This window comes from Pyxicephalus adspersus, chromosome 4, assembly GCF_032062135.1.
Source record: "Pyxicephalus adspersus chromosome 4, UCB_Pads_2.0, whole genome shotgun sequence".
Classification (NCBI taxonomy): Eukaryota; Metazoa; Chordata; class Amphibia; order Anura; family Pyxicephalidae; genus Pyxicephalus; species Pyxicephalus adspersus.
The window spans coordinates 7,586,340-7,601,339 of record NC_092861.1 but is presented as its reverse complement, the minus strand read 5'-3'; the positions used below and the strand labels follow the sequence as shown (position 1 = coordinate 7,601,339).

Here is a 15,000-nt window from a genome sequence, read left to right as displayed (position 1 = left end):
AATTAACACCTGCCCACACCCTACTCAGTTAGCCAAACCTACCATTTGCCATGGTGAAATTTGTGCACCGCTGACTTTTTGTTTTTGTCCCTTTTTGCCTCTTTTACATGTTGGGAGGTAAGGATTCTATGTGGTAGTCCCTATTTAATGTACAGCACTGGGTAATATGTTGAAGCTATATAAATGCTGTTTATTATTATTATTTTTATTAATATTAATAATAATAATTCTGATAGGCTGACATTGCCTAGGCCAATACACAGAGGAATGACCTATTGGAGAAGTTGGAAATAATAATTTATCTGGAGGTGGCAGGATTAGCATGTGAATAGGCTCTGATTAGTGAAGTTCAGGACTAATTAAGGCTACTAATTCACTAAAAAGATCCCCTGGTTTGTGTCTAAATAAAGCTATCAGTTGTCACCACAATGGGGATCAATGAACAAAGGCTCCGGGAGGAACTTGTCAGTGGACATTTTGGCACCTCTTTGTCTATTCTACAGGAAAGGGAATATTTTAATGTCTAATAAAACCTGAAACAGAAGTTGTGGGAAAATGCGTCTCCAACGCTCACGCGGGGATGCGAGGCTAGGGGAGGCAGATGGCAGGCATTTCCAACGGGACACCCATGTGGACATCACCAAGTGGACCTAGATGCCGGGCCGGCATTGCTGGAGGACGCCGCAGGCATGTGAGGACCAGGTAAGTCCTCATTAACCCCGAGTTTGGCTCGGGGTCACCGTTTTCTGTAAAGAATTTTCACCCTGAGCCAGGGGGGTTAATTCTACATGAAAATTTAATTCACAGTATGTAGTCGTATTACGCTGCAGTTTTAGATCTGGATTCTTTGATAATTCCACTTTTTAAAAAGAATGAACAATTTTACCTTAGGTTATTCTTTGCTGGGGTTTGTAGCCCTCCATACAGCCAGGGGTGGACATATTGTGGTGCAGCATGTGCAGCTGCAGGGCGCCCCCCAGGCAGTCCACAGTCAACAGCGGCCCCTGCAGCAATTCACAGTATTGTTGCCTGCAATTGCGAGCTACTGCAGGGACCCCTGCTGGCTGAGGGCTGAAAGTGTTCTATCCAAAAAAGCGGCCTGTGAACTTTATCCACCTGAGGGCTATGGGGGCCCCAGTTTGCATTTTTAATTTTTGGGCACCTCCCCATTGCAGAGAAATTGGGGTTCAAGGCAGAGAAATGTGTATAAGGACAAAACTTTTCATGGGTAGAGTTTTTTTATGTGCTAATGATTGTTTTATGATGACATTTTTTGGGGGGGTTAGCCAGAAGTGTCCCTTGCAACTACATTTCTGGTTTCAAACAAATCACTGTTCCAGAGAAATTAGGGTTCAGATAAGGGAAGCAGCCAGGGTAGCATAGTAAGACAGGTAAAGTTTTGTGAAAGTTATAAATTCAGGGGCCCCATCCCAATGTTCCTTGCAATTTGCATGTTTTTTTTTTTTTTTAGGCTCCTAGGAGCACTTGCTTTTGAAATCTAACTACTGTTAAATTAGTGTGAACTTTCAGTTTTAGGTGACTCAAAATACAAAACTTTTATGTCTCCCATATGGTCTAGCGGTTAGGATTCCTGGTTTTCACCCAGGCGGCCCGGGTTCGACTCCCGGTATGGGAAGATTGTGATTTTATTTTTTATCAACACTACTTTTATGCCAAATAAACACAAAAGGACCTGGAGAAAATAAATATTCTATGTTGCTCTCTTTGGCATTCGCCACTTTAAAAGTGACATATGGCCTAGCTTCCTTATAATGAGATAAGAAAAACAAAATCCTATTAAAATGTAATAGGGTGGAAATAGAAAAGCAAAAGATAGATAATTAGATAATCTAACTTAATTGACATATTGAAAGCTGATTTAATCCAAAATCCTTGATAAATATCATGTAAGAGCTCCTAAACATATACAACTGATCTATTAAGTAATTACTTGAGGAAGTTGCACAAACTGCATGTAATTAGTTACAGAGGCATTCCAATTAATCATAATGGATACTGGTAATGGGTACTATTGACACCTACTTTTGTCAGGTTGGTTTATCCCATCTATCCCCTCCAACTCCTGAATGCATTTGTTGAGTAGTCACTTGGCCCTAAACAAGGGAAACTCCCTCTGCAAACTCCTTTGGGGTCTTCTATTCTCTGAAATCTGCTTCCATTCACCAATTCTCATGTTATTTTTTTTTTTGACCCTCAAACAAAATGATGCATTGACTTAGCTCCAATAATTGCTAAGAACTGTTTCCATTGTGGCCATAGTTTTGCAGTACAGTCAGTCACTTTCCCTGTAGGAACAGATCCCAGAAAACTCCTAATAGATATGATTTGCCAGGTTAGGTTGCTGTAGGTATGAGAACAAGGGATGCAGCGGGACACACGAAACTATCACCCTCACTCATGTGCCTTTCTCCTTAAATTTACCTCCATGCTGGCACATTGTGGTGAGAACCCAAAATACCCCAATCTGGAACGTCTATAAGCCAAACACACATTGAGATACCACTGTTGCCTCCAGTATGTAACGATTGCCTGTAACGACAGCTTCTCTCTGCCTAAAGTTCAGGATATAAGGTTCAGCTATTTCTACTTTCAGCATTGTAATTATCCTGAAATTGGGAGCAACTGTCCAATTTCACCAGGATAATACCAATGTCACCACTCCCTCGCATTGTTCTTATGTTGACCAGGCCACATGGATCATCTAGTAGAGTGTTTCTCAACCAGGGTTCCTCCAAAGGTTGCTTGGATTTCTTTCAGCAATAAGCAATTGGTGCCTCTCAGGTCAAAGTGAAATTTCATGAAAAAAAACTCTTACCTTTACTTACTTACCTTTACTAAAAGTCTTCAATCCATCAACAAACTGAACCCAAATTCTGTGCTGTCCTGGCTTCCCTCCTCCTTCTAGCGCTGGATGGAACGAGCGTGGCCATCTTCTTCCAGATTCTTCTTATCACCCAAATTCGCACTGCTCAGGCACAACATTGGGCGACGTGTATTCATGCAAAGTGCACTTTTTTTTTTTTAAGAGGAAAGCCCCGGATGGTGCATTACCGATGTTGAGCATGTGCAGGAGCAAAATTGGGATGTTTGCTGCAGGTTTCATTTTCAATCTTACAGTAAAAAAAAAGGAGAGGAGACCTCTGCACCAATACATTTTTCATTTTTTAGATGGGATGGTCACCCTTTTTTATAAATAAAACATGTGTTGATAGATAACTTTAGATCACTTTTAGCTTTAGATAAACTCCAATGATCTATTCGGCTGTCTATAAGGGTGATATTCATCCCACTAGCTAGCAATTTCAAAGCCATTCTTTCTACTAACCACCACGCGTCTGTGAGCTGTGGATATGGTAGTTATAGCAGGTGTTCCCCAATAATCTGAAAGTTATTAAAAGTTTTTTATGTTATATATAAAAATATGATATAATTCTGCTGGCTGCCACTGGATGGTGCTATTAACCTACGGGAGTGTAATTGCAGTTCTCTGAATGCGGACTGAGCTTCAGCCTTAGCCAACCATAAGTGCATGATGATAGAGGTGAGTCCGCTCAATAACTTTAATCTAGCTGTATATAGGATACATCTAACTGAGGTTATCAAAGGGCTGCCAATATTGTAGGTCTAGCCATGGCTGTGGGGACCCTGTTGATTGAGAAGGGTGCAGGGCCCTGATGCAGTAGCACAGGGGTGTCAACTGCCAAATCTGGCCCCCAACGGCCTTTTTGTATGGCCCCCCAAGGGAATCCTAAATATGAACTACAGCTGACCTGCCTTAAATAGCGCCGCTACTACAATTCCCAGCATCACTCGCGTCTATAGATCAGTGGGCTCTCTGCTTATGCGTGGCCCCGAATTGGACTGTTGTATAGATGCAAATAATGCCAGGAATTTAAGTAGCAGCGCTATTTCATTTAGGGAGTTTCAGCGGTGGGCCACTCATTAGATTTAGCTCCTTTTCTTTTTGCATATTTAAAGCACAGCTTGCTCCGAAAGTTAATGAATGTCTAGGCTCCATAAAGTTTTTTTTTTGCTTTATTTGTGATTGACTCGCAGTGAGTTATTTTTTTACAGTAACTGACACCACGCTGCCTAATAATATGTTGAGATAAACATCTGTCCTAATTGCATTTAATAAAATAGTGTACCTCTTCCAACAAATTACAAATTCAACTTAAGAACAAATCTACTAGATTGTAAGCTCTTCGGGGCAGGGTCCTCTCCTCCTGTATCACTGTCTGTATTAGTCTGTCATTTTCAATCCCTATTTACTGTACAGCGCTGCGTAATATGTTGGCGCTATATAAATCCTGTTTAATAATAATAATAATAATAATAACCTACAGTCCCTATCTCATATATAACTCGGGGACTTCCTGTATAGCAGGGGTGCCAAACTCAGGCCCGCACTGTAATTATAATTGGCCCTCGAAAAAATACCAAATGTCTACTAGAGCTGGCCTGCCAGTAGAAAGTGACTGCAGCACTACTACTACAAATCCCAGAATGCTCTGCTGGCCCTTCAATCAGGACCCACAAGCGCCCCCAAATCTGTTGACATTCATTAGTGACCTTCCTTAATTATAGATATTTTTTCAATAAATTTATAGGTTGGCCCGCAACTTTGTCCAAATTTTTCATTTTGGCCCACTGTGTATTTGAGTTTGACACTCCTGCTGTATCGGCCACTAGATGGCAGAACGAGTCAGTATTTTTAATAGAAACTAAAAGGATACGTCTAAAGAGATAGGACTCAGCAAATTTCAAGGGAATAATTTAAAATAGAAACCCCAGAGTACTTTATGTAAAAAGGGACTAATTCTATGGATAACATTTACTGCACACTGTGGGATGTCCAAGTAGAACTAGATATTTGCCTAGTAGAACAATACTAACAACTACTTAAATCTACATTAAAATTGAATTTCCTATATGTAGTCATATTACGCTGCAGTTGTAGGTCCTGATTCTTCCATAATTGGAAGACCCCAACCAGGGGTGGACATATTGAAGTGCAGCATGTGCAGCTGCAGATGGCCCCTGGACAGTCCCCTGCCAGCAGGGGCCCCTGCAGCAAATTGCACAATCCTTGCCTGCAGGGCAAGCAAGCTGCTGCAGGGCCCCCTGCTGGCTGAGGACTGTAGGTGTTCAATTCATAAAGGCTGGCTGTGAACTCTATCCCCCGGAGGGCTGTGTACAAGTGGGCGTGTATAATGACGTCATTGTCAGCACAGTGTGATAGCTGTGTGTGTGTAAAGCCTTCTGGTCATATTCTGCAGTCTAACAACTGCGCTCTAACTTTCATATCTCCTAAATTATTGGTAAAAATGAATTTTCAAGGTACACAGGGTAAAATGTCAGCTCAGGCAAAAGTTTAAAACATTGTAAAAAATTTAACATTAGGAAAACTGTTTAAAAATCAGGGGCTTTGAGGAGCCTAAAATTAATGATGCAAATTGGGGACCCCTGGGGGCACTTATATAGCAAGGAGCGTTGGGGTGGGCCCCCTAAATTTATACCTGACACAAAGCTTTACCTGTCATACCCCACTGGCATACACTAAATGTATATTAGGGTTCAAGGAATTGGTGGCACCCATGTGTCTGGTGTATGTAAGACAGGCTTTCCCGATCTTTTAAGCGTAGGGAAAGTCCTAAATACACTTCAGTTCTTCAGGGAACACCTCCTTTAATCACCATATCCACAGCTCACAGTATATTAGTGTGGTGGTCAGTGGGGAGAATGCCTCTTACATTGCTGGCCAGTGGGAAGAATGTCACCCTTACAGATAGCCAAATAGATCGTTGGTGTCAGTCATAAATTACTCATTGCTCAAGGAACTGCCAGCAACCTCTGGAAGAACCCTGGTTGGGAAACACTGTAGGTTTAGTGACAGGGTTAGGGATTCCGGTTTACAAGAAAGAATCACCTAGCTATCCCTTAATGGAGAATGCCAAAACAATGTCTCCCTCTGACAGAGAGATTGGCACTGGCATCATATTGGAAGTGTTCTCTGCATCAAAAACAAGAGAGAAATGGTGAAGAACAAAATCACCTACAAATTACTTTATCGTGAGAACTGTTTTTAACAAGCTGTCAGGACTTATACTGCTCTACCACTTAATGGTATTATCCCTTCGATAGCTCAGCTGGTAGAGCGGAGGACTGTAGAGGAAAATCCTGCAGGGATCCTTAGGTCGCTGGTTCGATTCCGGCTCGAAGGAAGTTTTTTTTTTTTTTTTTAATTAACGCTAATTTTTGCCTAATATTATAACTCCTTTCTTTTATATTGATATTTATTCTTTCCATTGTAATTTGGTCTATGTATCAATTATTCTTTATGGTAGTGCTTATTGTTTTAATGTTACAATACTAGTGGTAGGGGTGGAAGTGGAGCAGTTTCAGAGACCGCAATACTGATCTATGCTCAGTGTAGGCAGATAGTGTATGACTCCCATATGGTCTAGCGGTTAGGATTCCTGGTTTTCACCCAGGCGGCCCGGGTTCGACTCCCGGTATGGGAAGATCAGTATTTTTGTTAAAATATCTAAGTATAAGTCAAGAAATCGAACATCCAGTGATCCACATTTTTATTTATTTATTTTTAACACACATGTGAAAACACACATGTATGTGTATGTATCTATTTAAAAAATAAATATTTATTTATTTTTAAAGAATGCAATTAGTTAAAAAAAACAAAACAGTCAAGTTCTAAAATTGTGTGTACTCACAAATATAGTAAACATATTTTTGTGCAATAGTAACTTTTTAATGTCTAGTTCTATAGTTTACTTATAGCTTTTTGAGATGAAATACAGAAAAGCCAGATTTGAGCAGTGTACTTTTAGATGTCTTACAGATCTGTGACACTGCTTGAAGCTTTCAGGCATGATTTAAGCATTAAACCCTTCACTGGCAGCTGTTTTTGCCCCTTTGCTGTTTTTTATTGTTTGCTTTTATTCTTTGCTGTCTTTTATTACATTTTATTAAATTCCTTAAGAAATTCCTGTAGAATAAACTGATGGTAGTTCCACTTTTTGGCAAATATTATTGCTGCGCACTGTAACTGCTCCTTTTCAGCGTGCAAGGTAAGTGACTTTAAAGGAGACCTATCGCAACATTTTTAATATTACATAAAAGGGTGCCGATCCCTTTTATATAATGCAAAAAATATTTACCACCTACGCCACAAATCCAAGGAAACTGTGGGCTGCTCCTATTGCGTATGTCTGGGATTGTGCATGCCTCAGCAATCATAATTGTAACAAAGTGCCAATGTCACGCATACACTGGAAAGAAGAGGGAGGCCTTTTCACCAGTAAAGGTAAGTGGTGTTTTTTCTTTTTTTTGTTAAAGTTCCACTTGAACCCCCAATGTAGCATTTCTCAGAAACCTTGTAGAATAAACTGGTGGTAGTTAAAATTTTATGGCAAACGATATTGATTCTGTGCTGCCATACACTATCACTACTACTAATAAGAAAATGAAATAAGTTTAAATAAACCTAAACTCTGAAACACAACTACCCCATGCACATATAGCCAGGACCAATCACCAATCCTTCGATAGCTCAGCTGGTAGAGCGGAGGACTGTAGAGGAAACACAGCAATCCTTAGGTCGCTGGTTCGATTCCGGCTCGAAGGACATATTTTACTCAATTGATGATTAAGCAAAGAAATATATTTTCTTCTATCTCCTACAAAATTTTTGATTTAATAGAAAGTCTGATAGGTCTTTTTTTTTCTTTGTGTATCTTTAGTTTTTTTTAGAAGAAGTTGAGAATAATATGACTTTTACATGTTTTACAAGCTGAGCTTCTTTAGCCAGTGTTGAGGGAAAGAATCCAGCAGCTTGAGATCCTTTTGATGCTGATCTCTGCTAAAGTGTTCACAATCTTCCCTTTTCTATTGCAACTAAATATATAACTTATATTAATCTGCTAGGATTCCTTTTCACTAAAATGCTTGAAGATCTAATGTGATGTGGTGTGTTGTTTTGTTCAAATTTTAAACTTAGTGCAGGTAATGCACTTTGTTATGCAACAAAACAGTGATCCACATCCAAGCCCCTAAGAAATGCCCATTATTATTATTCTTATTATTATTTTAATAAACAGCATTTAAATAGCGCCAACATATTACGCAGCGCTGAGCAATAAATAGGGTTTGCAAATGACAGACAGACAGTGACACAGGAAGCCCTGAAGAGCTTACAATCTAAAGCTACGTACACACGTCAAATTTTTCTCGCCCAATAATCAGTTTAGGGCAGAAATTGGGTAAGAATCTGGCGTGTGTACAGCCCGCATCGTCCATTCCGTTGCTCTCCTCCTCCCCTCTGCATAGAGCAGAATGGTGCTGTATGTACAGAGCTCGTTCATGCATCGTGTGGTTCCTATCGTTGGAAAGGATCATAAAAGATCCTTTCCAACGACAAGAATTGCACATGTGTACGCAATTTAAGACCCTGCCCATGTATTTTTAAAAACATACAAGACCCTGTTTTACCCAACACAAGTGTATGTTTTGCAGCGTGTAATGGTCATGTGCATTTTTTGGCTGGGATAACATTACTTGCATTGCTATGCATTTTTATAGCAGGAATGAAAACATTTTATTTTCCTATTGCAAATTGCAAACTGACACACTTGGAAATTATTTTAAAATTTTTCTCCCCGCACATAACAGTTACAGAACGAGCTCTTGTCTGATACCATTGTATATGGTACATCTCCCATTCTGCCAAATAACAGCCCTGTGTACGCAATTGTTTTCCCCTGCAACCCTCAATTGGTTGTATATGGTATGTCTCCCATTGTAGATGAATTTATTGCACCAACTTTAATCTCCTCATAGATTTATCTGTTCACTATCCCTTAAGGTGCGTACACACTTCCAATTTTTATCGTTCCAATCGAACGACGAACGATCGATTGGGCAAAAAATCGTTCGTAAAAAAGTAACTTTTAATACAAGATCGCGAGTAAAAAGCTGTCGGATAAGCGCGGCTTCGTGCGCGAGCTTTTTCGGTTGTTGAATAGCGCGATCGCGCACGATTCCGGATCGCTAATACGACTGCGTGATCGATAATACGATTTGGCTTGATGAATCAGGGGCATTGTCTCTTCACTCTCCTTATGTCTCTGTGTGTGCTTCTGCACCTTTCTACTCTACTGATACTCTCTGGTGACATCTCACCCAATCCTGGTCCCCCCCACTGCCTCCCCCTTCCATACACCCCCAGCAAGACCTTCCCTTCCCCTAACCTCATCCTCATTCACCCTACCCATAAGTCCTTACCCCCTCTCTCTGGCAGTCTATGAAATGCCAGATCTGTTGGCAACAAATTAACCTCCATACACAACCTTCTCCTTTCTAAAGCTGCGTACACACGTCAGATTTTTCTCACCTGATATCTGGCCGATGCCGATTATAGGGCGTGAAAAATCTGTGAGTACAGTCGGCGTCGTCCATCGTCTGAACGACCGTCCTGGCGGATCCACGGACGATGACCGACGACCGATCCTAATGCAAGGGAAGGGGGAGAGCGCGCAGCAGGATGCCGCTATGTATGTACAGCACCGTTCATGCATCGTGTAGTCCTTTGTCGTTGGAAAGGATCGTGAAAGATCCTTTCCAACGACAAAAATTGCACGTGTGTACGCAGCTTAAGTCTCTGAACTTTCTGGCTCTCGCTGAAACTTGGCTTTCCCCCTCTGACTCTGCTGCTGCTCTTGCCTATGGAGGCCTGCACCTTACACATACCCCCAGACCTGGCAACAAAGTAGGGGGTGGCGTGGGTCTCCTTCTGTCACCTAGCTGTACAGTCCTTCCTACCCCACCTTCTCTCATTTTCACCTCATTTGAAGTCCACTCTGTCTGTCTCTTTAGCCCCTTACCCCCTCATTGTTGCTGTTGTCTACCGACCCCCTGGCTCAGTATCACAATTTTTGGATAACTTTGCATCCTGGCTCCTACACGTTCTTTCCCATGACCTGCCCACACTAATCCTTGGTGATTTTAATGTTGCAATGGATGAGCCCAACCTTCCCTCCTCAGGCAAACTGCTCTCCATTACCTCCTCATTTGGACTCACACAGCAATCAATCAATGGCCCCACACACATAGCCGGACACACTTTAGATCTAGTATTTTCTAAACTCTGCAACCTTACCCTCCTTCAACAACTCACCATTTCCCCTGTCTGATCATCGCTACCCCCGCCCTGCCAACCCCCGACCCTGGCACAACAATCACACCAAACAGCTACAAAAGGCTGTTCGTGCAGCTTAATGCAAGTGGAGGAAATCTGCCCTCAGTGCTGACGCCATGGACTACAAAACCAAGCTACAAAGGTTTAACACTGAGCTCACTGTCACCAAGCAAAATTATTTCTCTGCTGTTATTTCCTCTCAAGCCTCCAACCCACGCAACCTCTTCTCAACAATTGCCTCCCTCCTAAACCCCACACCTGTACTCTCATCATCTCTGTCTACTACCTGTCCACTTGACCCAATTCCCTCTGATCTACTCTGTCCCCATTCCTCCACCCTGGCCCCTGCCCTAACCAAACTATTCCACCTCTCCTCTTCTACTGGTAAATACCCCTCAGCTTTCAAACATGCCATAATTCTCCCTATCCTAAAGAAACCCTCACTGGACCCCTCCCTACCCTCCAACTACCGCCCTATCTCCCTTCTCCCATATGAAGGAAGTTGTTAAAGCAGGATCCTAATCCATGTGTCCCAAAATATACAAATAGACCTATCACAAATATTATTTTCAAAAGTTTGGTTCTATATAACTGTCCTTGAAGCTGTATCATGCAAGACTCCCATATGGTCTAGCGGTTAGGATTCCTGGTTTTCACCCAGGCGGCCCGGGTTCGACTCCCGGTATGGGAAGTTCATATCTTTTATTTCAATGTCACTTACTTTTCTAGAATTTTTCTAAACATTTTCTTTTCTAAAGTTAAAAAAAAATTCTTATTTTAAAAATTATTATTTCCCAACACCTATTTAATGTACAGCACTGCATAATATGTTGGCTCTATATAAATCCTGTTTATTATTATTATTAATAATAATAATAATAATAATAATTATAATATATCCTAGTTTCTGTAGCAGGTTTTCTCCTTTACACACACACACACACACATATATATATATATATATATATATATATATATATAGTAACAATAATCTAATGATGGCATTGCATGGATATTAACAAAAATCTTTTTTTTTCTTTTCCATAATATGAATTTTACCTCTATAGAGCCTGTGCATGTGTACACCTTAGTTTGAATTGCATGGATTATAGCTGAGACAATTGTCAAACAAAGGGTTACATTTGCAGGATCTATTCACTTCTTGTTTGCACTGACCCCCTCTCCCCACCCCCAACCAACCCCCTCTGCACACAAAGCATTGTAGGATCTGCCTGTGTATGGCAGGAAGTGATGTAGATTGTCAGCCCTGCCCTCCCTCTGCTCTGCTTTGCTCTGGTTGTTTTCATTCGGGCCCTTCAGAAAGGATCCAGCATGAGTTTTGTTGCAAGACGCAAAGCCCGTGCTGCCCTGGCCATAGCCATGGTCAATTGCTACAAGAAGCTGAAGAAGCACAAAAGGCATAGAGCGTTTTGGACGAAAGACTACCTGGCCACTCGAGATTCCATGCCGCAGACGTCCATCCTGCCGGAGATCCGAGAAAATGATCCCGACGATTTCAGGAACCTGATGAGGATGACGGATGAAAACTTCAATTACCTGCTGCGCAAAGTCACCCCGCTCATTCAGAAACAAGACACCTGCATGAGAAAGTCCATCTCGGCTGAGCAAAGGCTGGTGGCCACCTTGCGCTTTCTGGCCACCGGCAGATCACTAGAGGACCTTAAATTCACCACGGCTATTTCACCGCAGGCGCTGGGTGTCTTGATTCCTGAAACGTGCCATGCTATCATCCAGGTGCTGAAGGGAAAATACTTTAGGGTAAGTCGTATTTTCATTATTTTGTATTTGTGGGTTATGGTAAGTGTTTTCCAGGAAACCTAGCCAGAGTGGCAATCTAGAAAAAAAAATCTGAATTAAAGATCAGAAGTTCCGTTCTCCCTAATGTAGAAATTTATTACTATTCCTTCGAACTGGAAGATTAACCACAATCTCCACTCTTTATAGCGTCAACATATTATGCAGCGTTGTACAATAAATAGGGGTTGCAAATGATGGACAGAGACAAACAGTGACACAGGAGGAGGAGAGGACCCTGCCCACCTCACAATCTAAATGTTTACCACAAGAAAAATGACGGGCTTTAATTCATGAAATGGCAATCATTCATTAACATGACAATCATGTGCATCAAGGTCATTCTAATCCCAGAACACTTTGTCTATTGGGTAACTTTGTGGTGAATGGAACCTTCTCTGCCTTCTTGTATGGCTGCTTGGAGTTCTGCTGAGAAACCGATTTTTTGCAGTGTATGGCAAAAGACGAATATGGGATGGTAGATCATTGACTTAATATCAGCATGCAATGCCAAGCTGCAATATCTAAAGCTAGTAAAGTATTTTCTTGTAATAAAAGAGGAATAGACTGCAGGGATAGAGATATAATCCTGCTATTGTACAAAGCATTGGCCAGACCACATCTGGAATATGCAGTCCAGTTCTGGGCACCAGTTTACAAAAAGGACATTGTGGAATTGGAGAGAGTGCAGAGAAGGGCAACTAAACTAATGAAAGGAATGGAGGAGCTCAGTTATGAGGAGAGATTAGCTGAACTGAATCTATTCTCCCTTGGTAGGGAGACATATAAAGGGGAATATGATCAGCTTGTATAAAAATTTAAACGGTCCAAATGGTTCTCTTTAAGATTCTTACAAAGGACAAGGGGGCACTCTTTACTCCTGAAGAAACGAAGTTTAAGCTCCCAATAAGGAAGGGATTCTTCACTGTAAAAGTCTGTGAAAATGCGGAACCGGCTCCCTCAGGAAGTAGTTTCAGCAAGTTCTTAAGATTGAAAAAGCTGGATGATTTCTAGAAGCACAGAAAAAAACTGTTGATCCACGGAACATCTGATTGCAGTCTGTTGGAGCAAATTGTACCCGGTGTTTTTTTTTGTCTTTTGCTTTTCTGGATGTTTATGGGGTTTTACGAGGGATATGTTTATTTCCCTAATTGTTAAATTTGATGGACTTATGTCTTTTTCAACTTGACTAACTATGTACGAAAAGATAGGAATCCAGGAGATAGGATTTATTTTATTATTTTTTATTTAATATATATTATTTTTTCATTACAATTGTCAGTTTTTTTTTGTTTTCTGTATCCCTATGGGGAGATACCTCTTAACTTCCTGTCCTAGAAACCTAACATAAAGTGAGAAAATCCCTACAAAGTGAGTAGAAGTCTCTTCTTAGACAGTTGTCGCTAGGACATATATCCCTGAATATTGTCATTAATATCTTTTCCAATTATCTATCAAATTACAAGGTTTCCCCAAACCTATTCATGTGGTGGCAACAATAACGTTTTGGATTTCCCACCACTTTCTGCCTTGTGACAGGGTGCAGCATAAAACTTGACAGGGGTTGTGCTTGTAACATTTGTTACCACAATCCTTAGTAACGCACAGTTATATGGTTTACTTTCATTTATAACACTTTCACTGCTATGGCTGAGCCAAAAAGCAATTACTCACTAATTTGAGTAGTTGCCTTTGTGTCCAGGAAATTGACAAGTAGATCATGTTTAATAATTTATCAAAAATAATGTAACCCTGTAAAACATTTGTCTTTCTTGTTTCTCCAGTTTCCTACCACTTCTGAAGATTGGCAATTCATTTCCAGCCAGTTTGAAGAAATGTGGAACTTCCCCAATTGCGGTGGGGCAATAGATGGACGACATGTACGCATCAACCCCCCTCATCACAGTGGATCATTGTATTATAATTACAAAGGATTTTTCAGCATCATAATCATAGCTATCATCAACGCCAACTGTGAGTTTATAATGGTCGATGTCGGCAAAAATGGCAAGTACTCTGATGGCGCAGTCATCGAGCAAACTCATTTTTATGAAAAGCTAAAGGAAAACCAATTAAAATTGCCCGAAACCAGCGAGACACTCGAGGGTCTTAACTTTTCTTTTGTAACAGATGAGGCCTTTGCCTTAGACGACAACATTTTAAGACCTTATTCGCAGAAAAATCTAACCAACCAACGAAGGATATTTAATTACCGCCTTTCCAGAGCAAGACGTGTTGCAGAAAATGCCTTTGGACTTCTTTCAAACCGTTTCAGGATCTTCCGCGCAACCATCAACTTATCGCCACACAAGATTGAACTGGTTGTAATGGCGTGCTGTCTTCTCCACAACTTCCTCAGGCGGAGCAACACTGATGAATATTCCCCTATGACTATGCTGGACCGGGAGAACACAGAAGATGCAACATTAATTCCTGGCGAGTGGCGCTCGGAATGTCCAGGACTTGTACCATTGCAATATATGCAAGCACAGAAACCCGAAGCCAATGCCAAACTCAACAGGCAAAAGTATATGGAGTATTTTAATGGACCTGGTGCTGTGGAATGGCAGGATGCCATGGTGTTAAACAGTGTTACAGAATTTGAACAAGTTTCCACCCCATGACCTAGAAGATGAAGAATTTAGTATTAGTGCATGGTTTGCTGTAACGGTTAGCAGCTGGCCGTCTGATGTTGTTTATGGATCTTTCCTGGGGATCCATGAGCGACAAAAGGCAAACAACTGTAATGCGCGTGAAGGAGAGAGAGCGTCGTGGGGTGCTGCTCACTCGTATCCTTCCTCCCCTCTCCATAGAGCAGAATGGTGCTGTATTTTTAGCGCTCGTTCATCCATCTTTTAATATTTTGTCGTTGGATAGGATCGTTCAATGACAAAAATCTAAAGTGTGTACATAACCTAAGACTTCAGTTTTAATGAAGTTTTGATCTC

The 15,000-nt window shown here is 41.1% G+C and overlaps 1 protein-coding gene and 5 non-coding genes across 6 annotated transcripts; all 6 read left to right on the top strand.

The window, feature by feature from the left end:
- Window positions 1–1,564: 1,564 nt before the first annotated feature.
- TRNAE-UUC (transfer RNA glutamic acid (anticodon UUC)) lies at window positions 1,565–1,636 on the top strand. Its single transcript has one exon. It is a non-coding gene; the product is annotated as a tRNA-Glu (tRNA).
- A 4,519-nt stretch (window positions 1,637–6,155) lies between these two features.
- On the top strand, window positions 6,156–6,245 carry TRNAY-GUA (transfer RNA tyrosine (anticodon GUA)). The gene is given in 2 exon segments: window positions 6,156–6,192; window positions 6,210–6,245. It is a non-coding gene; the product is annotated as a tRNA-Tyr (tRNA).
- A 228-nt stretch (window positions 6,246–6,473) lies between these two features.
- On the top strand, window positions 6,474–6,545 carry TRNAE-UUC (transfer RNA glutamic acid (anticodon UUC)). Its single transcript has one exon. It is a non-coding gene; the product is annotated as a tRNA-Glu (tRNA).
- A 1,038-nt stretch (window positions 6,546–7,583) lies between these two features.
- Window positions 7,584–7,669, top strand: TRNAY-GUA (transfer RNA tyrosine (anticodon GUA)). The gene is given in 2 exon segments: window positions 7,584–7,620; window positions 7,634–7,669. It is a non-coding gene; the product is annotated as a tRNA-Tyr (tRNA).
- Window positions 7,670–10,856: 3,187 nt separating this feature from the next.
- TRNAE-UUC (transfer RNA glutamic acid (anticodon UUC)) lies at window positions 10,857–10,928 on the top strand. Its single transcript has one exon. It is a non-coding gene; the product is annotated as a tRNA-Glu (tRNA).
- Window positions 10,929–11,503: 575 nt separating this feature from the next.
- On the top strand, window positions 11,504–14,994 carry LOC140328022 (uncharacterized). Its single transcript, XM_072407313.1, has 2 exons — window positions 11,504–12,016; window positions 13,837–14,994. Exons 1-2 carry the CDS (start codon window positions 11,570–11,572, stop codon window positions 14,674–14,676), a joined length of 1,287 nt encoding a protein of 428 aa, XP_072263414.1. The 5' UTR covers window positions 11,504–11,569; the 3' UTR covers window positions 14,677–14,994.
- The last annotated feature ends 6 nt before the right edge of the window (window positions 14,995–15,000 follow it).

What these genes read in the sequence shown, in the direction of transcription:
- LOC140328022 (XM_072407313.1), top strand. Translation starts at nt 11,570, where the DNA reads ATGAGTTTTGTTGCAAGACGCAAAGCCCGTGCTGCCCTGGCCATAGCC. An exon ending in TGAAGGGAAAATACTTTAGG is followed by an intron (nt 12,017 to 13,836) that starts GTAAGTCGTATT and finishes TTGTTTCTCCAG; the next exon opens with TTTCCTACCACTTCTGAAGA.